This window comes from Lissotriton helveticus, chromosome 10 (genome assembly GCF_964261635.1).
Source record: "Lissotriton helveticus chromosome 10, aLisHel1.1, whole genome shotgun sequence".
NCBI lineage: Eukaryota > Metazoa > Chordata > Amphibia > Caudata > Salamandridae > Lissotriton > Lissotriton helveticus.
In genome coordinates, this window is record NC_136071.1 from 116108568 (window position 1) to 116135673 (window position 27106).

At 49.2% G+C, this 27106-nt stretch overlaps 1 protein-coding gene across 1 annotated transcript in view; it reads left to right on the plus strand.

The window, feature by feature from the left end:
- The window catches only part of TRRAP (transformation/transcription domain associated protein), an 885394-nt gene that overhangs the window by 463442 nt on the left and 394846 nt on the right, over positions 1–27106 (plus strand). Inside the window, exon 43 of the mRNA XM_078664902.1 lies at positions 3392–3538. Coding sequence (XP_078521028.1) covers positions 3392–3538 — 147 coding nt within the window. The remainder of the gene's footprint in view (positions 1–3391; positions 3539–27106) is intronic.

Here is a 27106-nt window from a genome sequence, read left to right on the forward strand (position 1 = left end):
ACTGCGATGTGGTATGTCAACAAACAGGGAGGAGTAGGGTTGCATTGTCTCTGCAGAGAGGCTCTGCGTCTCTTGTCCTGGGTTCAGGACCATCAGATTTGTCTGATGGCAAATCATCTGGCCGGAGTTCTGAACATACGTGCAGACAGTCTCAGTCTGCAGTTCTCAGCCGATCACGAGTGGAGGCTTCATCCGGAGGTGGTTCATCACATCTTCCGGACGTGGGGAACTCCTCGGGTGGACCTGTTTGCCACTCACGAGAATGCTCACTGCCCGTCATTCTGCAGTCTCCAGTATCCGATGCAGGGAGCTTTGGGGGACACGTTTCAGTTGAGTTGGGACTCAACTCCTTTACGCGTTTCCTCCCATACCCTTGATTCCTCGGGTCTCGAGGAAGATTCGCCAAGACCGGGCCCAAGTCTTATTGATCGCTCCGGATTGGCCAAGAAGGGTGTGGTACACAGATCTTCTCCACCTCTCCTCGTTCCCTCCGCTCTGTCTCCCTCTCAGGGCAGACCTCCTCTCGCAGTCGCAGGTTCTACACCCCCACCTCCAGAGCTTACACCTTCATGCCGGGAGAATGAACGGGGCAATTTGAATTCTTTTTCTCTCCCACCTGACGTGGTGGATGTGATTCTTTTCGGCCAGGTGACACTCCACCAAGACTATTTATTCCTATAGGTGGTCCAAATTTGTCTCATGGTGTGGCGAGAAGTCTATTGACACCTTAAGGGCTCGTTTATCCAACATCCTTCAGTTTGCTCTTTCTTTAGCTCAGCAGGGTTTTGCTGTGGGTACTGTGTAAGGATATTTGTCGGCATTCCTTTGCTTGCCGGATCAGCCATCTTTGTTTAAGTCACCTATTGTTTTGCGTTTTATTAAAGGCCTTACCAACAAATATCCGCCCACTCCTTTTATTGTGCCTCAATGGTACTTAAATCTTGTCTTAACCTATTTGATGGGTTCTCCCTTCGAGCCCCTGCATAAGTGTCCCTTGAGACTGTTGTCTTTAAAGACAGCATTTTTAGTTGCTATTACCTCGGCAAAGAGGGTAAGTGAGCTTCAAGCTCTGAGTTTGAAACCCCCATTCTTGACTATTCATGCTGAAAGAATGGTACTCGGGACCAGGGCTGCTTTTCTGCCTAAGGTGGTAACTCCCTTCCATCTGGGGCAGCTCATTACCCTTCCTTCTATCCTCCCCCTAACTCTTCCAAGGAGGAGGAGCGGCTTCGCCGCTTGGACCCAAAGAGGGCGGTGAGCTTCTACCGTGATAGAACTAAAGACTATCGTGTGGATGACCAGCTCTTCGTGGGCTTTGCTGGCTGCAGAAAAGGCAGAGTTGTGCACAAGCGTACACTTTCCAGATGGATTGTCTTGTGAATCAAGATTTGTTACTCTTTGGCCGGTAAGGAACCTCTAGAGGGTTTAAGAGCTCATTCTACCAGCGCAAAGTCTTCTGCATCTGCCTTATCTAGAGTTGTTCCTGTTGAGGACATTTGTAGAGCGGCAACTTGGGCCTCCCTCCACACTTTCACGAAGCATTACTGCTTAGATTCCGAAGTGAGGAGGGATGGCCACTTTGCGTGTTCTGTCCTACAGGATTTCTTGGTATAGAAGAGTGAACACCCTCCTCCGGGAGTGGGGACTGCTGTGGGATTCTATTCACAAGGTGAGGAATCCACTGGCAGATGTATCCATCAGAAGAACAACCTTCGGTAACGCTTTTTCTGGTGGATACAGTATCTGCCTGTGAATTCCTCACTGACCCACCCGCCTCCCCGTTGTCCACTCTTCTATACCTGCAAAGTGTTTATTTTATGATTGGATCTTTTAATGGAAATGTTTAATTGTTCTTGCTTTTTGCATTGATTTCCCACTATGTGTCTTGGTTTGAATACTGTGACCTGTGTATACTGTACCTATATATGTCAGTCCGTCCGTGTGTCTCGTGGGCATGGAAAAAAGGGCGGAACTGACGTAATCACGCCGACGAGGCTCTCTTATGGCTCCGGTGACGTCAGCGGGGTCGTGAGCAAAGCCGTGCCTCTGTGACCTCGTCCTCGTTAAGAACTACAAACGTTTCTGAATGCTGCTGGCGCAGGGGATATTCTCATGGTGAGGAATCCACAGGCAGATACTGTATCCACCAGAAAAAGCGTTACCGAAAGTAAGTAACTTGTTCTTCAGGCTCAACAACACTTCCTCTCCTGAATTGTCTCCCACAGGCCACTGACACTCTTATGTAGCAGTTGTGTTTGATTTTATTTTGGTCAGTTTGGCTGTCTAGTCCTTAGGCTGTTGGGTGGCTCACATTCATATGAGGTCTGCAAGTGGGCTTTGGTCTGTTGGGCCTTTCTGTTTCTGTTTGTGGACCATATAGATTAATCACAGGGTAGTAAAATGTCCCATGCAGTTGAAAACAGCAAATCACAAAGCCCTTTTCCTTGTCTGGCTTACTTAACTCATTCCTAGTTCAGCTAGGCTTCTTCAGAATTCTTGATGAATATGTGATACTGAATAAGTTGGGCCGATAATAATCTAAAAGTGGAAACTGGTGCAAACCTAAGGTCCGTTGAGTTAAAGTTCAAAATCTGCACGTCTCCCTTACATGCTGCAGGCAGTGGCCTTTCTACCCTGAATGCATTACATCCTTTCAAGGTGCCTTTTATACCCCATACCGTCTACATGCTTATTATAGGTGATCATGAACACAGAACACAAAATTATTGGGAAGAGAAGATGTCTGCTATTGAAAGCTGAAGAGAATGTGGGCATCTGTTATTGCACCCATCTATTTTTTTCCAGAATGTGAATATTAATCTGCCTAGAAAACAACAGAGCTTAACTAGTGCATTATACAAAGGCAAATTATACGTTTTCACTTTAATAATCTAAAGCTTAAAAATGAAAAAGCCTCTCAATGATTGTTATAATAGCCTTTACAGGTGCTTTATTCAGCATTATCATAAAATAATTGCCTTTGAACTCTCATTTGCTTTGTCACCTCAAGCTTGTAGTGCATAATGTATCCTGTGGACAGTTATCTTGATGAAATGTATAATCCACTGCAATTAATACTGTAGTAAAACGGCTTCGCTGACAACATAGATGAAATATGTCCGTGTTGTCAGTGTGGTCATATACATTTTGAATTTATACTGTGCACAGTTGTAACTCTACCATGCATAAAAGTGTTATGAACTGAAACTTTTAAACCTTTTGTGTTTGAAATTAACATTTGTGTTAATTTGGTGGATATATTTTATCCTTTATCTGCCATAATCAAAGGTTGAATTATTCCCTCCTGTAGTTTTGAATCTGATGTTTTAGAATTATAACTTTACTCATGTCTAATTATGTCACTTTGAGTGGTTTGTTGTATCTTCTTCAGGTGAATGACAATTCGAACACTGCAGGTTCACCAGGAGAACTGTTGTCCAGACGCTGTGTAAACCTTCTGAAAACAGCTTTGCGACCGGATATGTGGCCTAAATCAGAGCTTAAACTGCAATGGTTTGACAAATTGCTAATGACAGTGGTGAGTTCATATACAAGCATTTTTGAGTAATGAATCTGCTTCTTCATTGTGTCTTCAAAAAGGTTAAATAGTAATATTGTAATGGGTGGAATAATTATGTTCAAACTCCTTCCTATGGAATTAATTTATGCATACAACTATGAGACTTCATTTCTCCAATTGTTTGTGAATTTGAAACGTTTATTGGAAAGTAAACATGTAATACAGAATAGAAGTATAAAATAAAAATGTTCGTCTGAATATAAACGTGAAATAGTCAATACTATTTGCATGGTTAACAAGCATTTACAATGCAACGGTTTCGCCTTTGCCAAAGTTAGAGCTATTGGCATTGTAAATGACAAAATTTTTATTTATGTGTTGGTTTTGAAAACAGATAAATAAATGGCATTGTCATTTACATTGCCAACAGCTTAATCTCTTGCAAATGTAATACCTATTGTACCCTACTGGATTTCACTGAAGAAAATCAGAGTCTGGTCTGCAGGTGTCACGTGACAGACGGCCAATTGACAGCTGAGGGGGTTAAACCGTGCTGGGGTGGCACATTAAGGCGACGCTTGCTGTCCGTGCTTGTGAGGAGGTAGTGCACCTGTTGAGGGAGAGAGAGTGTGTTTGCATATGTGCGTGCATGCATGTGTGTGTGTGTGAATAAGCACTTCCAAGATTTAGTGGGACTAGAGTTTTTATCTACAAATCATTGTTTTCAGCTGTGTTCTAATGGAATCAAAACAACACTACACCCCCCATAATGCATAGTGTGATCACATAAAAGTACAGAACTGGAAAGAGTGTCCATAATGACCAGCTAGACGGTTGTCACCCTAAGAAGGATGTGCTTCAGTCTCCAGTGCCACGGGCGAGTGGAAGCACACACTGTGCTGGTGGAGAAGTAGAAGAAGTACAAGTGTCCATAGAAGAGAAGTAGAGGGGATGCACACTCCACTCTCTATCCACTCTGCACTCCCTATGCACTCTCCACTCCCTATCCACTCTCCACTCCCTATGCACTCTCCACTCCCTATCCACTCTCCACTCCCTATCCACTCTGCACTCCCTATGCACTCTGCACTCCCTATGCACTCTGCACTCCCTATGCACTCTCCACTCTGCACTCCCTGTGCACTCTCCACTCTGCACTCCCTATGCACTCTCCACTCTGCACTCCCTATGCACTCTCCACTCTGCACTCCCTATGCACTCTCCACTCACTATGCACTCTCCACTCTGCACTCTCCACTCCCTATGCACTCTCCACTCCCTATGCACTCTCCACTCTCCACTCCCTATGCACTCTCCACTCTCCACTCCCTATGCACTCTCCACTCCCTATGCACTCTCCACTCCCTATGCACTCTCCACTCTCCACTCCCTATGCACTCTCCACTCCACTCCCTATGCACTCTCCACTCCCTATGCACTCTCCACTCCCTATGCACTCTCCACTCCCTATGCACTCTCCACTCCCTATGCACTCTCCACTCCCTATGCACTCTCCACTCCCTATGCACTCTCCACTCTGCACTCCCTATGCACTCTCCACTCCCTATGCACTCTCCACTCCCTATGCACTCTCCACTCCCTATGCACTCTCCACTCCCTATGCACTCTCCACTCCCTATGCACTCTCCACTCCCTATGCACTCTCCACTCTGCACTCCCTATGCACTCTGCACTCCCTATGCACTCTGCACTCCCTATGCACTCTGCACTCCCTATGCACTCTTCACTCCCTATGCACTCTCCACTCTGCACTCCCTATGCACTCTCCACTCCCTATGCACTCTCCACTCCCTATGCACTCTCCACTCCCTATGCACTCTCCACTCTGCACTCCCTATGCACTCTGCAGTCCCTATGCACTATGCACTCTCCACTCCTGATGCACTCTCCACTCCCTATGCACTCTCCACTCCCTATGCACTCTCCACTCCCTATGCACTCTCCACTCCCTATGCACTCTCCACTCCCTATGCACTCTCCACTCCCTATGCACTCTCTATGCACTCTCCACTCCCTATGCACTCTCCACTCCCTATGCACTCTCCACTCCCTATGCACTCTCCACTCCCTATGCACTCTCCACTCCCTATGCACTCTCCACTCCCTATGCACTCTCCACTCTCCACTCCCTATGCACTCTCCACTCCCTATGCACTCTCCACTCTGCACTCCCTATGCACTCTGCACTCCCTATGCACTCTGCACTCCCTATGCACTCTGCACTCCCTATGCACTCTTCACTCTCTATGCACTCCCTATGCACTCTTCACTCCCTATGCACTCTCCACTCTACACTCCCTATGCACTCTACACTCCCTATGCACTCTCCACTCCCTATGCACTCTCCACTCCCTATGCACTCTCCACTCCCTATGCACTCTCCACTCCCTATGCACTCTCCACTCTACACTCCCTATGCACTCTCCACTCCCTATGCACTCTCCACTCCCCACTCTGCACTCCCTATGCACTCTGCAGTCCCTATGCACTATGCACTCTCCACTCCCTATGCACTCTCCACTCCCTATGCACTCTCCACTCCCTATGCACTCTCCACTCCCTATGCACTCTCCACTCCCTATGCACTCTCCACTCCCTATGCACTCTCCACTCCCTATGCACTCTCCACTCTGCACTCTCTATGCACTCTCCACTCTCTATGCACTCTCCACTCCCTATGCACTCTCCACTCCCTATGCACTCTCCACTCTCCACTCCCTATGCACTCTCCACTCCCTATGCACTCTCCACTCTCCACTCCCTATGCACTCTCCACTCTCCACTCCCTATGCACTCTCCACTCCCTATGCACTCTCCACTCTCCACTCCCTATGCACTCTCCACTCCCTATGCACTCTCCACTCCCTATGCACTCTCCACTCCCTATGCACTCTCCACTCCCTATGCACTCTCCACTCCCTATGCACTTTCCACTCCCTATGCACTCTCCACTCCCTATGCACTCTCCACTCCCTATGCACTCTCCACTCCCTATGCACTCTCCACTCCCTATGCACTCTCCACTCCCTATGCACTCTCCACTCCCTATGCACTCTCCACTCCCTATGCACTCTCCACTCCCTATGCACTCTCCACTCTCCACTCCCTATGCACTCTCCACTCTGCACTCCCTATGCACTCTCCACTCCCTATGCACGCTCCACTCCCTATGCACTCTCCACTCCCTATGCACTCTCCACTCCCTATGCACTCTCCACTCCCTATGCACTCTCCACTCCCTATGCACTCTCCACTCCCTATGCACTCTGCACTCCCTATGCACTCTTCACTCCCTATGCACTCTTCACTCCCTATGCACTCCCTATGCACTCTTCACTTCTTATGCACTCACCACTCTGCACTCCCTATGCACTCTCCACTCCCTATGCACTCTCCACTCCCCACTCTGCACTCCCTATGCACTCTGCAGTCCCTATGCACTATGCACTCTCCACTCCCTATGCACTCTCCACTCCCTATGCACTCTCCACTCCCTATGCACTCTCCACTCCCTATGCACTCTCCACTCCCTATGCACTCTCCACTCCCTATGCACTCTCCACTCCCTATGCACTCTTCACTCCCTATGCACTCTCTACTCCCAGGTGAGTGGGAGGGGGGAGTGAAAGTTTTAGTGGAAAGTTAATGAGGTGTTAATAAATCCCTTATTCATAGGGGAGGTCAAGTTACAGAGAGAGGAGAAAACAAGAGTCCAATGGGGAACTTGAAAGGAGGGAAGTGATCTGAGATAAGGCTACTGTATGACGGGGGTGGGGAATGAATACCAGCCCTCGAGGGGAGCTGGGTACTGTACCAGAGAGTGGGAAGGGGGATGAAAACAAGGCGATGAGGGCTGGGGTGCTCTCTGCCTACAAATTAACCCTGCTCTCTTAGACTGCTCTCATATTCCCTCCAGTTCACCTCCTTGGGGTGGAAGGGCACACGGACAGCGGGTTAGGGGTTGTTTCCATTGTTAATCATGTTAATGACAGGGTAGGAAAATATTCTGAAAACCTAGAAATAGAACGTTAGTGTTAAGTCAGTGATTTGTCAAAAAAATTGAAATAATATATAAACATGCGTAATGTGTATGTCAAGTCGGGTATGATAAGTCCACTCCACTGTTGGCAACTTCCCCAACGTCGAGGGGGAAAACTTATGATTGTGCTGTTCTTGCAGGTAACCACAAAGCATGTTGGGAATTATAGCTAGAACTAATTATAGAGCAAAAATAAAACTACAAGTCCCAGCATGCCAGATACAGTTAGTTGGGCAAATAAACCTGCCTATTGTAATGCTGACACGAGGAAGATGACAGCTACTAGAGTAGCGTAGGCTCAGCACGACTGGGAAGCTTGCTATTGTGGCAGCAGAACATAGTCGTCCTCGCACAGCCACGCATGAAGCTTTCTTTCTAGCGCGGTGGATCAGGGAACAGCACGGTGTCACGATGAGCTGCAAGCAGGAGCAGAGAGCGTGTTTACACTGAGGAGCCCACCCGCCTCCTCCGTTACGCCATAGCCAGGAGTGCCCGCCTCACGTCACCAACCTGCCTCCCGCAAGTGACTACACTAACCCAGCACCCACCCCTCCCTGGTCGGTGGCGACTGGTGACAACAAAGAGCAGAAAATACACAGCGACCCTGGTGTGCTGCGGGCTAACTAAGCTCTAGGGCCATGTGCTACGCTCCTTCACAGGCAGCTTTACACGCACGGGGATATGAGTACACTGCACGCCCCCTTAAACAGGCAGCGTGGAACGCCATCCTCAGCCTCACTCTGGTCTTGCGGCTCCGTACCCATCTGCAGTATAGCCTCCCTCTACCCGTGTGAGCAGATATCTGGCTCTTTGTTGCCGCCTCTGCCTCCCTCCCTAAACCCTGCCCCGCTCTGGGTCATGGTCTCGTCTGGCACATGCTGCACGGAAAGTCTCGGTAGCACACGAAGCCCCATCCAGAAGACAGATATTTGGAAATTGTTGCTAAGTCGCAGGTCAGGTGTCATGTGCCTTCACTGCTAATGCGCATATACCACTGTTACGAGGGGCTTTAAGTGGGCCGGGTCCAGCAGTTTTCAAACGCAGGTGCTAAGGGTCACATCGACGGAAGGGCACACGGACAGCAGCGGCGGAGGGGGGGGGGGGGTAAAGGACAGCGGGAGGGGGGACGGCGGGAGGAGGGACACGGAGGAAGGCAGGACAGCTGCAAGCACGGCCCGGCCGGACCAGATTCGGGGGCGTTCCCGGCTTTTGGCTGACGTAGCATGACGTAGCCAAAAGCCAAAAATTCTCGGGAACGCCCCCGAATCTGGTCCGGCCATGACGGACGCCTCTCTGTTCCAATGGCTAGCCTCCATTTATGGAGCTAGCCAATCGAACAGAGGGGCGTATTCAAGAGTCCTTACTGGAAACTACAGATTTCTCTGGGGGCGGAGCTTACGCTCCGTTCCCCAGTCGAAACCTAAAAAGTAATATATGAGAGTCTAATGAGTATTAGTGAAAGTATAGGCAGAACTGAACTGAAATTGTTAATTGGCATATAGTTCCAAAAAGCTCATGACCGATTGAACTGTCCCACAGTTTCAGCACTTAATGTACATGATATTCTACCCATACTAAACATATGAATACCATTTTGGGGTTGCTTTAGAGTTGAATTCAATCACAGCGGCAAGACTTTATATTCACATTTGGCATCCACTTCATGGAAAAAAGACCATCCTGTCAAGAGACTTATCCTAAAGCGAACAAGTTATTCCACTGTGAATGAATTGATGACAAGCATTTTCAATGCTTGTTTCTGTTTTGGCAGTGCCAGGCAAAGGCTTGCAGTTAAGAAGAGAGCAAAAAAAAGTCCCCCATCCTGGAAGAAAACTTCCAGTGTGTCAGACTCAATAATATTCTGTGCTATAAAACCAAACTTTGGAACATTATGTAATACAATAAGCTTGCTAAGTAGCCACATGAAACATTGGGGCCACTCAGAAAACATTCATACCTTCAGAGGAGCCTCCTTAGCGGTGAGTCTCTTGAAGGTATAGACATCTCCACCAGGACAGCAGAGAGCTTTAAATATGGTGGGTGGGAGTCTGCTAGGGTGGCAGAGGTATTAAACCCGCCACCCTGGCAGATGACAGCACACTCGCCAAACTCTAAATGAGTTCACAAGATGGCCGACCAAGGACAAGAGCGACAACAGGAGATGGTCCCAAAGTGGCGGGGGGACACACGAGATCCAGTCCAAAAGTTAAGAGGGCCGAGTCCGAAGAAAATCAGGGAGCCGACCCAACGGAGGAGGAACAAGGAGTTCCTAGAGCTTTGAGCCCCGGTGTCACTGCACCTGCTGCACCATTGAAATCATGACCCTAGTGACGGCAAGGACGCCAATTATAGAGGTCAAATGGCGTTCAATATCTGGACAGACGCCACCTGGACCTGGCAAAAGTTGTAGAGACAATGAGAAAAGAGCACCTGCAGCGTGTGCAGCCCCTCACAAAAAGAACATCATTGTGTGGCTTAGACACCGCAACCACCCTCAAGGCCAAAAAGATGGGATAAGAGCCAGGCGCCCTCACACTGGTCCGAGGTGGAGCACTCAGACCCTGTATTCACAAGGAGAGAAAGGCAGCCGGAGGTTGCCCCACGATCCTCACCCATATGTGAACAAAGTGGCTCGAGCATTGAACAATCATGGGGGGTCAGAGAGATTTGACCAGCTACCCCTCCCACGTCTGAGCCGTGTGGCTTCGATACTGTGGGGCTTGTGTCTGGGCCAGAGGTAGAAAATGCAAAGTAAAGTACTATATGACCACAAGCAGTGCAAATTGACCCCAGCCGATCCACTGCTGCTGCCACTGAAACCGTGCTTGTGCCCTTCCTCGCACCAAAAGATGTCGATCGGAGGGGCCAGGTAGATGACCTCATGTCCTTTCCTCCCTCCTCCTCCTAATTTGCCCCTCTGGGGATCTGCAGAAGAGAAAGCGCCTTCGATACATGAAGAACGAAGGGCGGGCTGGCGGCTGACCGGACGGCGCTCACCTTATGCCACCGAAAAGAGCCTCAAATAACAAGGTCTTGCAATTCTTCGCTGCTAACGTCACTAGGTAGAGAATGTGCCTGGGACCGGAGCGCCTGTTGGGACCCTGGGCCAGAGTAAACAGACCAAAGAGGCAGCGATGGAGCAGAGGTGAACAAGGGGTGGAAGTGACTACCACCTTATCAACACAGAATGACCATCTCTGAGCATACTCCTGATTTCCATCCTGACAGAGGAGTCCGAGCACTATGAGGAGATCGACCTTGGTTCATCCCCTGACAGTCACCTACCCAGCCGGACTTTTCCCCCCGCCTCCCTGTCTCGCCCACCCCCCCTCATCGTATTTCTCTTACTCTGCTTTTTCCTTGTCTCCTATCCATCTATCTGTTCCCATCCCAGATTGCACCCATTGCACCCCCAAGGCTGAAATCGGGTGGTTCACGCTTTTAAATTACGCTGTTTTTAAATTTGTATTTTCTCCTTTGTGTCCGACCCCCGATCAGTTTTAGCGCTATTTTGCACACACATTGCCAGCCACACTTGCAGCATTTCGGAAACCTTTATTCCTGCCTGCTTAGCTTTACATCGAGGTAGCTCATTTCCTTCCCCCCCGATCCCTGGTGGTGCTTGGCAGGGTTGGTCAAGCCCCCGGGTCCCGGGCTCGTGGTTCCGTGGTGGCCATCTTGGGTTGGGCCCCACACACTGAGCGCTCTAGTCGCCAGTATAAAAACAGACGGCCATGTCTCCGCGCAAGGACGCCTTCGGCGCAAATCCGGCGCATCCGCTGGAGTCGTGCCAGAGTCCTGCCCGTCTGCGCCCGTCAGTGCACGAACGGGCGCAGGAGCTGGGACTCCTGACTACTGGATCACTTATTCTAGGGATGAAATACACCAACTGAATGAGGGAAATCTGTCTCCAGACCCGGCCACACTAGCCACTTTGGACGAGCTGTCTATACGGAGACCACATATAGGTAGGTCCTCATCCCACTCTCACACCTTGAAGTTGGTTAGTTTAAACACAAGGTCTTTACACTGCCACAGCCTTGAGATATTTACCTTGCTACAAGATGAAGATATAGACATCTTGACCTTGACCGAGACATGGCTTGGGGAAAACTCTCTACCAGACATCATAGCCGCTGTTCCATCAGGCTTTGATATCCATTGGCACAACCGTACAGGGAATGCCCGAGGGGGAGGAGTGGCTATACTATTTAAGAAAAACTTAGCCGCAACTAAAATTCTGGCTGAATCTACTGATCTGGCTGATATGCTGGCGGTCAAAATCATGTTTGATCATTTGTGTCTTACAATTCTCACCGTATATCGTCCACCTAACGCCACCTCAGGTTTCAATGACTCATTCATGGCCAACATATCCGACATCTGCTCAAGATACAAGATCATACTAGTTACGGGCGATTTCAACCTACACTGGGACAAAGAGAAGAAAGAGTTAACAGCTAGCTCCTTGGAAACAACGATGTCCTCTTTGGGTTTCAGGCAACTGGTAAATACCCCTACGCATATAAAAGGTCACATTCTCGACCTAATATGGACCACAGATCCCAAGGTGACATTAGTGAAAATCCTCCCCTGTATCTGGTCAGATCATCATCTGATCTACTGTGACATTCCTATAGATGCAAAGTCTCTACACCTACCATCAAAAACTAAAATGATTCGTCAGTGGAAAAATGTAGATCTACAAACACTGACCACGACACTCACGGAAATTGTCCAACCCATAGCATCTGATAGGGATGTAGATCAGGAGTGAAAGGATATGATGGGCTATCTGACCAAAGCTACTGATCAGATCGCACCCGAGAAGCTCCAAAGAGCGAATAGTGGCAGAAAGGGAGCTCCCTGGTTCACACCTGCTCTGAGGGAGCATAGAAAGACTCTACGAAATATGGAGAGAAACTGGAGGAAGAAAAAAGATGTCGAGACTTGTGAACAATACAAGAAGTCGCTCCGTACTTATAAAAAATGTATTCAGGACACCAAAGCCACATTCTATGAAAACCGCATAAATAAAGCGGGTAATGTCCAGAAAGAAACATTTAAAATCCTCACGGAACTAACCAAAAGAACCCAAGATACGGAAACCAATATTAGCTGCGACACCTTCCAGAAATATTTTCTGGAAAAGGTCGACATCATTTTACAAGAAATAAAAAGTACGGTGGTTGATCCCATTGAGCAACAGGCTGTCATAAATCCGGCAGGAATCCTTATGTCAAATTTTCCCCCGATTGACCCATTAATCCTTGAATCCCTGATGAGGAAGACAAAGTCTGGCTCCCCAGCAGATCCATGCCCCCCGAGTGTGTTCTGCTTAGCCCGCCCCAGTTTAGAGGATCACATACTGACTATACTAAATAAATCATTAGTTACTGGACGGCTTCCTACTAGCTTCAAAGAAGCACGAGTGAAACCACTACTAAAAAAAGCCGGGGCAGACACCAAAGTCCTGAAAAACTACAGGCCCATTTCCCAGCTACCATTCCTGTCAAAAGTACTCGAGCAACATGTGCTGAAATCCCTGGCATCATTCCTGGAATCTAGCCATCTTCTCCATGAGATGCAGGCAGGTTTCCGTGCACATCACAGCACCGAGTTAGTTATGCTCTCGGTGCTGGACGAGCTCAGAGGGATGGCTGACAGGAAAAAACCGAGCTCCCTGATATTATTAGATCTTTCAGCGGCGTTAGATACTGTCAGCCATACCCTACTTTTGGACAGGTTGGCCGGTTTTGGGGTTCGGGATTCAGCCTACCGATGGTTGGAATCTTTTCTATCCGGGAGAACACAGAGGATCCAGCTGGGAGATAGGATATCAGGAGTGGGAGACCTGATATGTGGAGTCCCCCAGGGCTCAACATTGTCCCCACTCCTGTTCAACCTATACCTTCAACCTCTGATAAACACACTAGCTGAAATGGGCTGCCGTGTGTTCAATTATGCCGACGATACACAGTTACTGTTGAGCATAGACAACACTATACAGGCCCAGTTACACGCACAGGAGGTGCTCAGATATACAATCCATTGGATGTCCATGAACCTCCTAAAAATAAACCCGAAAAAACCGAGGTGCTGATAGTTTCATCAAACTGCTCGCCCTGAAGTGACCTATATTGGCCTCAGGAATTGGGCTCGACCCCTAAGCCAGCCGACGCAGTCAAAAGTCTAGGCATTAAGATAGACAGTGCCCTCTCAATGGTCAGTCAGATCTCCACTGTGGTTGGAACCTGCACTGGCCTCATAAGGCAGCTGCGCAAATTGGTTCCACTTCTTTCCCAGTCAATGCTTCGCACGGTAGTTTCTGCTACCATACTATCGAGGCTTGATTATGGAAATGCGCTCTACCTGGGCCTACCAAAAACTTTAATCAACAGATTGCAGGTGGTCTTAAATGACGCGGCTAGACTCATCTTCAAACTCCCAAGAAGAGCACACGCCTCTCCGCTATTACAGAGCCTTCATTGGCTGCCAGTTGGGCAAAGGTCAGTCTTCAAAAGCCTCTGTATAGCCCACAAATCCATCTATGGACAAGCCCCGGCGTACATTAAGGAACGGCTAGAGATTTACAGACCTGAAAGAAGCCTCAGGTCCTCTGACGCCCAACTGCTGGTATGCCCCCGGTTCAGACTGGCCACAAAGGGCGGGAGATCTTTCTCCGTCCTACTACCTAAGCTCTGGAATGATTTGCCTGAGGCCCTCCGCAAGGATGGCAATCTACTCCGTTTCAGGAAAGCCTTAAAAACAATTCTTTTCAGAACAACGCTCAGCCCAGTCTAGTCTTGCCCAGTTCTTCCACTCCCTTTCGGCTAAACCGGTTGTTGTGTTTTGCGGTCAAAGCGCCCTGAGACCTGCAGGTGAATTGGCGCTATATAAGCTAACAATAACAATAACAATTCAGCATTCATTTGTTCTTTGTCTACTTCCTTTGCTCCTATCCACTCTCACCTGAATCTTTCCCCTTGCCTGCTACACCGCCAAGCCCCCTGTCCTTTTGTGCCCTTTGACTAAGCACTCCTTCTCCCCTTGAAGGGGAAAGATCCAATATATATACTCTGGAGTCTCAGCGTACCCGCTGAGAGAGTCCACAGCGCCAAGGGAGCCACTCACAATTGAGGTATGGTATGGCACCCCTTGCCAAAGTACTCCCTCTCCCCTTTTTAGGTCGAGACTGGCATAGACTGCGCATGCGCAGTCTCGCCAGAGAGACTTAATGTCTCTTAGTAGCGATGTTACCCCCGCCCCTCTTCTCCATTGGCTGGCCTCCTAAATACTGGCCAGCCATTGGAGAAGAGGTCCCAATGACGATCTAAGCCCCGTCTTTTTCGGATTGGGGGGCGTGTTTTTTGCGTTTCTTTCTCTGTGTCGTCCTCAGTCCAAAACACGCCCCCCACTCGCAAAAGGACGGGGCTTAGAGACCAATGGCAGCGCTTCTCTTTGTTTTTTTATTTTTACGGAGGCGAGAGGAGGTTTCAGGGAGAGACGGAGGAAACGCGTGCCCTGCTTCAGACCCTCGTCTCGCAGCAGCAAGGAAGCTTACAGCCCGGCAGTTTCACTGTAGCCCGTCACTTTTATTCTTTATAATGTAAATAAAAAAAGCGCAGCGTGCGGGCGGAGTAGTAGAGTTGGCAGAAGGAATGTCCCTGGTATGTGGCTCCTGCAGCACCCCCCGTTCATGCGTGTCCTGCGGGTGCGATCTGCCTGCAAATCTCTCCTTGTGCTTGGGGGGAGATCCCTAGCACATCCTCGATCGGCACGTCAGGCTATCTGCTGAGGGCTTTGTCGCGGTCTGTGATGATTTGCCCCCATCCCTTCCAGTATCGCTAAGGCAGATTTGAAAAATGTCACATCACTCCCAAACATTTGACACGGGGTTACTCCTTTGGTTTTACCTCCGCGATCCATCAGTCCTTGGCTTCACCATCAGCTAAAGAAACGTATATGCAAATCTTATAATAACACTGTCACAGCATGTGATTGTTTCTCTTACACTTCTAAATGAAACCTCACCCTGCTAGACCACATCTGTTCGTGCGTACACTGATTTAGTTTAAAATAGTAACAACTGAGGTTTTGACTTGCCACGTGTAGGTGTTACTTGTATGCTTTTTCTATTCCGGCCATAGTTGAACTGCACTGTGTAATTCTTGTTATATACATAAATAGCCCCTGTGTAGACACTGTTCTGTCTCAGATAAGATGCTGTGTTCTTTTAAACAGGGATTAACAAACCCCGTTGCTGGTGAGGATAGCTTGCTCTGTGATCTTACTCTCGCACTGGAAACATGAAGAGATGTCAAGGTTAGGCGTGGACAGGGAAAGCAGCAGGGATTTGACTGCAGTTGTGAGCGTAGCCCTCAAAGCTAACATGAGCAAAACAAACCAGTCAAAAGCACCAGCTGCTACATACAGATCATTCTGAACATCCTAAACCTGCACGTATTGGAGAAATTACAAGTGACAACCTTAGCGGCCTGTGAGAGGTGAGGCAGGTGTTGTGTGTGTCCCCTGTATTTGGCTTAGGATGTTTACAGTAAGAGCAGCATTTTGGTCTATAAAACCACATGAGGACTATATTTTGTTATGGTACAGAGCCTGAACTGTTGCATTTCAAGAAAATAACTTGATCAAACAAAGAAGCTAGGATTGATCAATTTTCCCGGTTCAAATTGTGCAATTCAGCCACCTGATAAGTTGCCCCTTCCCCATTTTACTTGGAAGGTTAATACTTTGTATTTAATTCTTTATTTTAGGACCTACATCAGTACAATTTTAAATAAATGTATAAAATTACATGTAACTGTTGATAACTAAAACCTTTCTGGATAAAACTACTTTTGCAAGGGAAGGCTGAATACTTCTAATGATGTCACCAGCTTCTCCTGACAAAGAAGTCACACTGTGTGGGTGCAAATACAATAGGTCTCGCATTTGCGAGAGATTAAGCTATTGCCATTGTAAATGACCATGCCATTTATTTATCCGTTTTCAAAACACGTAAATAAAAATGTTGTCATTTACAATACCAATAGCTCTAACTTTTGCAAAGGTGAGACCGTTGCATTGTAAATGCTTGTTGGAGAAGGATCCAGTAAGTAGGCTTTGGAGTCTCAGAGACTCCTCTGAGAGAGTCCACTGCGCTTAGGGAGCCTCTCGCAACAGAGATGGGGAAATGATAACACTCCCCCTGGGATCACAGCTTACTGGACTTTTGGCACAGCTTTGACTCGTGTACCGGTTTGTGTCCCTGTCACCCTCCCCCTCTTCTTGCCATGCCGTGTCTCTCACCCTCCCCTCCTCTGTCCCTCATCCATTCTCTGTCTACTTCCCCTGCTCCTACCCCCCTCCCCGGAATCTCTCCCCTTGCCTGCATTGTCTCAACCTTACTTGTCACTATGTTGCCATGCTCTAATAACTGTGTAACCTTTGTAAAGATGTAACCTGCAATTATTGTCTGATACTCATTGTTAGCGCTCTGATACCTCCGGGTCTAGCCAGCGCTATATAAAACCTTTACATAAATAGGTTCCTCCAGGGAACAAATCGTATTTATGCACTTGTACAAGCTGTGCAAAAGCAGGGATTCATCAGGAATTCAACACACTTAATTTTCAGGAACAAATTTTGCAAAGCTTACATTTAGAGGTGAGTTTAGGCCCCACTGCCACCACCCCAAAACTCAACAAGGCATAGCCGCTGACAATAACTGCAGTTGATTGCACGGGTGGCGTGCTGCGGAGGGGAAAGGGTGGCAGGAGGGCTCCTGAAGCCCTAGGCACCAATATATTAGCGTCCAAATAATTCAGATTTACCGCAATTGAAGCTCCCACACGTGGAGAAGCAGTGGACCAAACCGCTGCTGCCAGCCAGGTGCGATTCAAAGAGTGGAATAAGCCTACATTTTCAGTGCCTGAAGGGATATGACATTATTTTTGGAGAGGATTCGGGCAGGAAACAATGGTTCACTGTTACAGATTTCTCAGGATGTGGCCGCTTCCTAGATATGGATTCTGCTGAAAGTCATTAAACAATGACAACTATTTCATTTTTATAAATAGGCAATGGAAGGCACATGAATTCACTGATTACAGTTTATATCCGAAGGGCGGAGGCAGAGCAAATTAAAAAGCTTTGCCGTTTCAATTCAAGAATACCTTTCTCCACATGGAGGCGGCATTGTACTGTAGAAATGACAGACCACAGCTAAAAACATTTGCAGCAAGTGACAGACGGCAGAAAGAAAACAAGCTGTTGCCAGTGTGAAAAATATAGTGTGTCCATTTCACGCCGCGAGTAAAGCATACAGTCCCAGCGTGCACATCTTCTGTCTGTCCACGTGCACATCTGGAATCCTTATTAATTCCAAAAGGCACTCGCATGGCGAGAGCAGCGCCTGCGCACTGCTAACGCCAGGCGAGACCTGTTCTGATGAAACTTCAAAAGAAAAGACTGAGACCTCCGAAATGCCAAAACACAACTGAAGCAACCACTGCATCCATCGCCTGTGGCCTGAGTTAAAGTGGGCCACCGGTGTGCACTCCCAGTCCTCCAGAGCTAGAGTCCATTGTAGTTTCACTCCTCCCCGACTCCTCTACGATGCCTGCAGCTCCGTGCACACACAACCCGACCACAACTACTCTGATAAGAGAAACCAGATGCCCAAAGACACCTTTGCCCTCTTGCCATTGGTGGTGTACTGCTGGTGCTGCCTTGGACCCTGCCCACCACCTTAACTCTTGGAGATTGGTCCTGTAAGTCGCTATACAATACCTGCTTGCAGAACTTATTCTTTCATCTGTACAATAAAATTGCACTTTTTAAACTGAAAAGAATTTAAAAACAAACAAAAACATACTTAACTGAACGATTTTTGCGCTGATGCCTAAACATATATAAAGATACTTGCTATTTTTATAAATGGGTGTTGATCTCCTCCTTGAGTCGGGTTGTCATTTATTAATCACTGTGTGTATTTACAAATGTCTTACTCTCCTCTGTGTGAAGCCTAAGGCTGCTCTGCTACACTACCCCACACAGAGCACCTTGGGATTGCATAGCAAGCCTGTCCACTAGTAACGGAACTCCTGGACTCTTTACACTGTATATCAGATTATTGGTCTATCAGATAGACATCTAGCCATAGATTCCTTACCGTAGAATTATTCCCAGGCACCAGACTGGATCCTAAATTTTTTCTTACAGCAGTACCCCTGCACGCCGATAGAGGGCATTGAATGACTCCTTAGCGATGTCGTACCCCGGATGTGGTGTCATTAGAGTCCATATGAGCCCTCCCATTAACGCGCTGATGTCAGGTCCTTCCTTTCCGTGCTTCCTCGTGGATCCGGAGTACGATACCTCTGGCCATTTTTAGCCTCGGTTGTCAATGACAGTGTGCTTTTTTTCTGGATGTGTTCGAAGTCCTGGGGTCTACTGTGTCAGCCTTCATCCTATTTGGATGTGGTGTCTGTGGATACTGAAGGAGGCATCGCCATCGTACACAAGAACACCATCCGCATCACGACCGACTCCAACGACACCTTCTCCGCCGCCGAGCACCTCCACTTCCAGATACACACCGACCCAAAGACGACCCTCAGAGGCACCCTCGTCTACAGACCCCCGGGACCACGCACACAATTCAGCAAAGACATCACGGCCTTCATCACCCCACACGCCCTCCCCTCCGCTGACTACATCCTCCTAGGGGACCTCAACTTCCACCTGGAGAACAACAAGGACCGCAACACCGCCGCCCTGCTGGACAACCTCGCCAACCTCGGACTCAAGCAACTGGTCAACACCCCCACCCACTACGCCGGCCACACGCTTGATCCCGTCTTCTCATCCAGCAAGCACATCACCTTCAGCCACTCCACCGGACTTCACTGGACCGACCACAGCTGCGTCCACTTCAGCTTCAGAAGAACCACGACCCGCCACCACCCACAACAGGTTCCACACAGGAGCTGGAGCAAGATCACCGCCGAGCAGCTCACCACCTCCCTCAGCCAGAACCCACCCGCCAGCACAACGGACCCCAACGAAGCAGCCCGCAACTTCACGCAGTGGCTGGCCGCCTGCGCTGACGACCTCGCGCCACTGAAGAACCCTCCCAGCAGACCCAGAAGCAAGAAAGCCTCCTGGTTCACCGACGAACTCAAGGACTCCAAGAAGAACTGCCGCGCCCTCGAGAAAGCCTGGCTCCTCGACCAGACCACAGACAACATGACCGCCCTCAAACAAGCCACCCGCAAGCACCACCAGCTTATCCGCACCACCAAGAAGAAATCACTGAAGGAACGACTAGACAACAACGCCCACGACAGCAAGGAACTCTTCAGCATCGTCAAGGAGTTCTCCAACCCCAGCACCGGCAACAACGACATCACTCCTTCACAAGATCTCTGCGACTCTCTCGCCTCGTTCTTCCACCGCAAGATCGCTGACCTCCACAACAGCTTCGGCGCACCATCCACGCACCCAACCGTCGAACCAACACCCCCCACCGCCATCCTCCGCACCTGGACCACGGTGACCACCGAAGACACAGCCCGCACGATGAACACCATCCACTCCGGATCTCCAACCGACCCCTGCCCCCACCACGTCTTCAACAAGGCCGACTCCACCATCGCACCCCAACTCCGGAACATCATCAACACCTCCTTCAACACCGCCACCTTCCCGGAGAGCTGGAAGCATGCCGAGCTCAGCGCCCTACTGAAAAAACCAACAGCGGACCCCACCGACCTCAAAAACTTCCGCCCCATCTCGCTCCTCCCTTTTCCTGCCAAAGTCATCGAGAAGACCGTCAACAGACAGCTTGCCGCCTTCCTCGAGACGAACGGATCCCTCGACCCCTCGCAGTCCGGTTTCCGAGCCAACCACAGCACCGAGACCGCCCTCATCGCAGCCACCGACGACATCAGAACCCTGCTCGACAACGGGGAAACAGCGGCCCTCATCCTCCTGGACCTCTCTGCAGCGTTCGACACTGTCTGCCACCGCACCCTAGTTCAACGCCTCAGCAACATCGGTATCCAAGAGAGGGCACTGGAGTGGATCATCTCGTTCCTCGCCGGAAGAACACAGAGAGTCCGCCTCCCCCCCTTTCGATCCGAGGCCACCGAAGTCATCTGCGGCGTCCCGCAAGGATCATCACTCAGCCCCACCCTCTTCAACGTCTACATGAGACCTCTTGCAGCCATCGCACGCCAACACAACCTCAACATCATCTCCTACACCGACGACACCCAACTGATCCTCTCCCTCACCAGAGACCCCGCCACTGCCAGAACTAGCCTACACGAAGGGATGAAAGACGTCGCCGAGTGGATGAAGAACAGCCGCCTGAAACTGAACTCAGACAAGACGGAAGTCCTCATCCTGGGACCATTGCCTTCCGCCTGGGACGACTCCTGGTGGCCCACCGCCCTGGGCACCACTCCCAAGCCAACAGACCACGCACGCAACCTGGGCTTCATCCTTGACTCCTCCCTCTCGATTACCAGACAAGTCAACGCCGTCTCCTCATCATGCTTCAACACCCTACGCATGCTCCGCAAGATCTTCCGATGGATCCCGACCGAAACCAGGAAGACGGTCACCCAGGCACTCGTCACCAGCCGACTGGACTACGGAAACACCCTCTACGCCGGAACCACAGCCAAGTTACAGAAAAGACTCCAACGCATCCAGAACGCCTCCGCCCGACTCATCCTGGACATCCCCCGACGCAGCCACATCTCCGGCCACCTGAGGGACCTGCACTGGCTCCCCATCAGCAAGAGGATCACGTTCAGGCTCCTCACCCACGCACACAAGTCTCTCCACGACCTGGGCCCCAAGTACCTCAACGACCGCCTTACCTTCTACACGCCCACCCGCCAGCTACGTTCTACAAGCCTCGCCCTCGCTGCCGTACCACGCATCCGAAGAGCCACCGCCGGAGGAAGATCCTTCTCCTACCTGGCGGGCAAGACATGGAACTCCCTCCCCATCCACCTTCGGCTGACCCAGGACCATCCCGCCTTCAGGAGACAACTCAAGACCTGGCTGTTCGAGCAATAGCGGACCCCTTCCCCCAAGCGCCTTGAGACCCTTCCGGGTGAGTAGTGCGCTATACAAATGTTATGATTGATTGATTGCCCAAACTGACTCCAAATGATGCTGCTCATGTCCTCAGCTTCGACATACGGCCCTGCAGGAGTGCTGCATGACACTGATAGCCGTGCAGTGATTTATCATGGGCAAGGTCGTCATCTTCCTCTGAGGACTTGTCGAGGGCCAGCTCCCGAAGTCCCTGGTCTTTGCTGTTGCCTGGTAAGTCATGCCGTAGGCAGTCGACACTGCAGGCTTTCCCTACTTTACTGCACACGTGCGATGTCCCTGACTCATCTCCTATTCCTCCGTTATCAGAGTGGGAGTTGGTGTCTGTTCCATGCCTTCCAGTTTTCCCAGCATCCAGATGACTGTGCCTCAGATGAGGGACGACTATCTCACCCTTCTTGCCATTTTTGGCTTTCAAACTCCCTCTGGCACTCCTCTTGACCAAAGGAGGTCAGTGACGACCTCTCTTGGTGGCAGCATGGCCCTCCAAATCCGTGCTCAACTTCCTTTTGGCTCCAGTGCACAACCCTTCAAAGTTACCACCTGTGACCCCTATATCTGATCCGTTGGCATCAACAACACTAGTCGCCTCTACTTTCTCTCTTTTCCCTGATGCGTCATCTTGTCAATGCTGGTCAACATCGGTAACGGCGTTGGTGGACCAGTCCCCCAAGGCTACCTTCCTTTGTTTTCGGGGAGCCCCCTGCTTTTCAGGGCTCGGGGCGGAGCTCCGAGATCCTAATGTAACAGAAAAAAAAAAAGAGTCTGTAGGGCCTCGGGAAAGACACATTCCTTCGTTTTTTCTTATCTGAATGTTGATTGGTCGTCGCGGTGCTGTTTTTGTGGAAGTCTTGATGCCATAGGGCATTAGGCGTCCATGTTGGCATTTTCTCGGCGGTTTCGCGCACGGCCGTCCATAAATATCAATTAGGAGCTGTCAGGGTGGCCGTGTAATGCATTCCAGATGGTGTGCGCGCGTTCACCATCGAGCAGTGCGTTTGTCGGGCGCACTGTGGAACGGGCACAAGCGTTAAGGATCTCTGGTGCCATGGTTCATGGATGTGTCTAAGGGGAAATTGCCAAGAGTGACTTTTAGTTGGCATCTTTTAAATGGAAACCGAGCCGATGAAGAGAGGAATGCAACACCGTGGTCACTTTGTTTGTGAAGCCATGGTGGTGTTCCGTTTAATGAATTGCTTGTCTTCATGCTGTTGCAGCTGCCATTCTGTAACATCTACTTAAATCACAGCTGGAAACACAGCTAACAAATCGATCACCAGGAAGGCGCTATTTACCTAACTCACATTGCAGCGAAAATAAAAGGGACACGTACTCACATCGATAACGCGGCAGGCATTTTCTGTCATTATTAATCACTTTCTTCACTGTTAGCACCTCACGTGTGCTCTTTAAAAAGTGTTAGCCCTCTTTTGTTTCAATGGCGAACCTTGATGGATCGCATTCTTGATGTCACCAGGGAGGAAGGAAGGAGGAATTATTGAAAAGGATGTCAATGCGCACATCGGAGGGGAACCATCCCTGCTCAATACTGTCACCAATTGAAAGTTCGCTAAAGCGCCTTGCAAACTATTCCTGAATTTAGCAGGAGCCGTGGAAGTTATTTTAATCCACTTTTTAAAGGGACCAGCGCTGAGAAATGGGTGTCTCTTTGGGCGAGAGAGCGCTTCCAAAGCTTCCCGGACTTTGTTGCAACTCATGGGTAGGAAAATTATCCTTCAGCACACGTTTAACCGCATGCGTGCGGGCGGAATTCCGCCCGCACGCTGACTTTTATGGATTCGCATGTTACGTGACGAGCTGGGCTCGTCATCAGCGTAGCAGGAGGCTACCTCATGACGAGCCCAGCTCGTCATCAGCGTCGAAGGGGTTAAATATAAAGATGAGCCAGGATGTGAACAATGTAAGTGATGGTGCCAAATGTTGCAAAACCTAGTCTAACAGCACAACAAACAAACGAGAACAGGAAGCCTGAATCATTGCCAAATAGTAAGGTGAGAAAGCTGGCACTAAATTAGGAGACATGCTATCACTTGACACTGCACTCGAGACTTAAGAGCACATTTTGGTCATTTAAATGAAATGGGTTCTTTTTAATTACGTATTATTTAACCATGCATTAGTGAGTCCAGAGTAGTGAGTGCAGAGTAGTGAGTGCAGAGTAGTGAGTGCAGAGTAGTGAGTGCAGAGTAGTGAGTGCAGAGTAGTGAGTGCAGAGTAGTGAGTGCAGAGTAGTGAGTGCAGAGTAGTGAGTGCAGAGTAGTGAGTGCAGAGTAGTGAGTGCAGAGTAGTGAGTGCAGAGTAGTGAGTGCAGAGTAGTGAGTGCAGAGTAGTGAGTGCAGAGTAGTGAGTGCAGAGTAGTGAGTGCAGAGTAGTGAGTGCAGAGTAGTGAGTGCAGAGTAGTGAGTGCAGAGTAGTGAGTGCAGAGTAGTGAGTGCAGAGTAGTGAGTGCAGAGTAGTGAGCGTGCAGGGTGAGCAGTGTGTGAGCGTGCAGGCTGAGCAGTGTGTGAGCGTGCAGGCTGAACAGTGTGTGAGCGTGCAGGCTGAACAGTGTGTGAGCGTGCAGGCTGAACAGTGTGTGAGCGTGCAGGCTGAACAGTGTGTGAGCGTGCAGGGTGAACAGTGTGTGAGCGTGCAGGGTGAACAGTGTGTGAGCGTGCAGGGTGAACAGTGTGCGAGTGTGCAGGGTGAACAATTCCAATCCAAACCACATAATTCCATTACACACCACATGCATACACTCCATAACACATGGCTAAAAGACATTGCCATTTACAATGCCATTAGCTCTAACTCAAATAAATCCGAGACCTATTGCATTTCCAATGCTTGTTTATCCATGGCACAAGGGTGTTTTGGTGATGTGCATACTCACATAGACGGAGTTTCATTGAGTTTCTGGACTTGGTGACGCCAGTGGCCTTGATTCTTTCCAATCCTCAGGCCTATTTCCTTCTCCTCGCCTCGAAGGCTAGCTCGGCTTTTGCTCAGTTTTTGCAGAGAGATGATGTAATTCTGGGGCTGAAGCTTCCTTCTGTGAAAGTGTCCATTGATCCCTTACGTGGGGTGCGTCGGCAGAGCCAGCTGAGAACTGAGCCTGTGCTTCCCTTCAGTGAAACCCTTTCAGATTTACTTTGAGGCACTTGGTGCTTAGCCCGTTTTAAGGGCCTCTGTGGACAGGCCTATTGCTCATGGGCACCATCTTGCCCCTGGACACCCACTCTGCTTTTTCCATCAGCCTTATTTATTTATTTTATTTATTCAAAGTTTTATATAGCGCGAACAGGATCCTTACAGATATCGGAGCGCTTCACAAAGACAGGGAAGGGGCAGTAGGAGTCAACAGAGATAATGGGAGACAGTATAATAGTCAATAACATGGTAATAACATGGATAATAAAAACATACATAAAACCAATCCATATACAATCAGGTAAGGGAGTAATATAGGAACAGCACAGGTCATTGTTCACACTACAGAGGTGTACAGGTGGATCAGTAAACCAACGTGTATCATATCTTGGTCGGTAGTAAGAAAGTAGCGCAGTAGTGCCCCCAACAAGTAGAGTATAGTGCCAGGGGATAGGGTGAGCAGGGATACACATCAGTGCAGAGTCTCTGTACCAACATCTGTAACGATCAGGAGATCTTGGCCAGAAGGATGGTTTTCACCTCTTTCTTGAAGAGTGCAGTGGAGGAGATCAGCCTGGTTTCAGGAGGGAGCGCATTCCAGATCCGGGGAGCCATCCCTGAGAAGGAGCGCTTGTAGGTTTTCACTTTCCGGAATCTGCGGGGTTTCAGGAGAAGATTTTTTGTGCTCCTATTGGATCTCGAACCTCCTGATAAAGACAGCTTTTGAGCGAGGTAGTTAGGTGCCTTGTGGTGCACGGCCGCGTGTGTCATAACTGCAATTTTTAGCTGTATTCTGGCTTCAAAAGGCAGCCATTTTAGAGACTTTAGGTCTGGGGATATGTGCGAGTGCTTTCTAGAGCCAGTGATGAGTCTCGCGGCAGCGTTCAGGGAGGCTCTTAAGGGTGCTGTTGTTGATAGCGGGAGACCGCTGAGGGCCACAATTCCATAGTCTATTCGAGGGATGACTAAAGCTTGTACAGCAGTTTGGAAGTCTTTGGCCGGGAGGAAGGGTTTAATTTTCCTCAGTGTGTTAATTTGGAAATTAGCTGCTTTTGTGGCTTTGCTGACGTGCTGCTGCATGTTGAGCTTGGCGTCGAGTGTGATGCCTAGGGATTTCGCCGAGTCCACGATGGTAGGTTGGACATTGAGTGCTGTTAGGTTGTTGAGCCAGGTTTGGATGGTGGAGATTTTCGTCGGGGGTGAGATGAGTAGGAACTCAGTTTTCAGAGCATTTAGTTTGAGGTGATTATCGGCCAGCCAAGCTTGGGTGTTAATAAGCGTGGAATTCAGGTGTTTGATATCTTCCGGGGATTGTAACTTTAGATAGAGTTGTGTGTCATCGGCGTACATATGGAATTGTACATTGGATGCTTGAAGCAAGGTGGCGAGCGGTTCCATAACGAGGTTGAACAGTGTAGGGGAGAGGGTGGATCCTTGTGGGACACCTAGATCTACAGGCACAGGTGTAGATAGCACATTGTCAATCTTGAACCTCTGGGACCGGTTGTGAAGGAAGGACGAAAACCACTTGAGAACAGTTCCCGATAACCCCATTCTAGTACTTAGCAGCTCCAGCAAATTCTCATGTTTGACCGTGTCAAATGCAGACGAGAGGTCAAGAAGGATGAGGAGGCAGGACTCATTGCGATCCAGAATTTGGAGGGCGTCATCAATTATGTGTGTCATAGCTGTTTCAGTGCTATGTTTCGCTCTGAAGCCTGATTGATGAGGGTTGAGGAGGTCAAATTGATCAATGTGTTTTGTTAGTTGGAGTTGGACACATTTCTCCAGCAGTTTGGCCAGTGTGGGGATATTGGTGATGGGCCGATAGTTGTTTAGGTCAGACGGATCAGCTGTAGGTTTCTTGAGTATAGGCGTGACTTGCCCCACCTTAAGGGAGTCTGGAATGTGGCCTTGTTGTAAAGAGCTGTTGATGATCTTGGTCCAGAGAGGGAGGAGCAGGGGGATAAAGTCTTTTACCGCATTAGCAGGTAGAGGGTCTGTGAGGTGATTAGAGGGCTTCAAGGTGCAGAGCAGTTTGTGTATTGCTTCTTCCGAATAGGTATCGAAGTACTGCCAGGATGCCTTGTTTTTAGGTTGAGTGCCTGCCTTTCTGGTGTGGTTGGGGTATCGGCTTACATCCATGATGAGGTCATTTCTTATGTTGTCAGTCTTTAGTTTAAAGAAAGCAGAGAAGGCTTCACAGTGTGGGGTGTCCTTTGTTGTGCTGTTTGATTGCG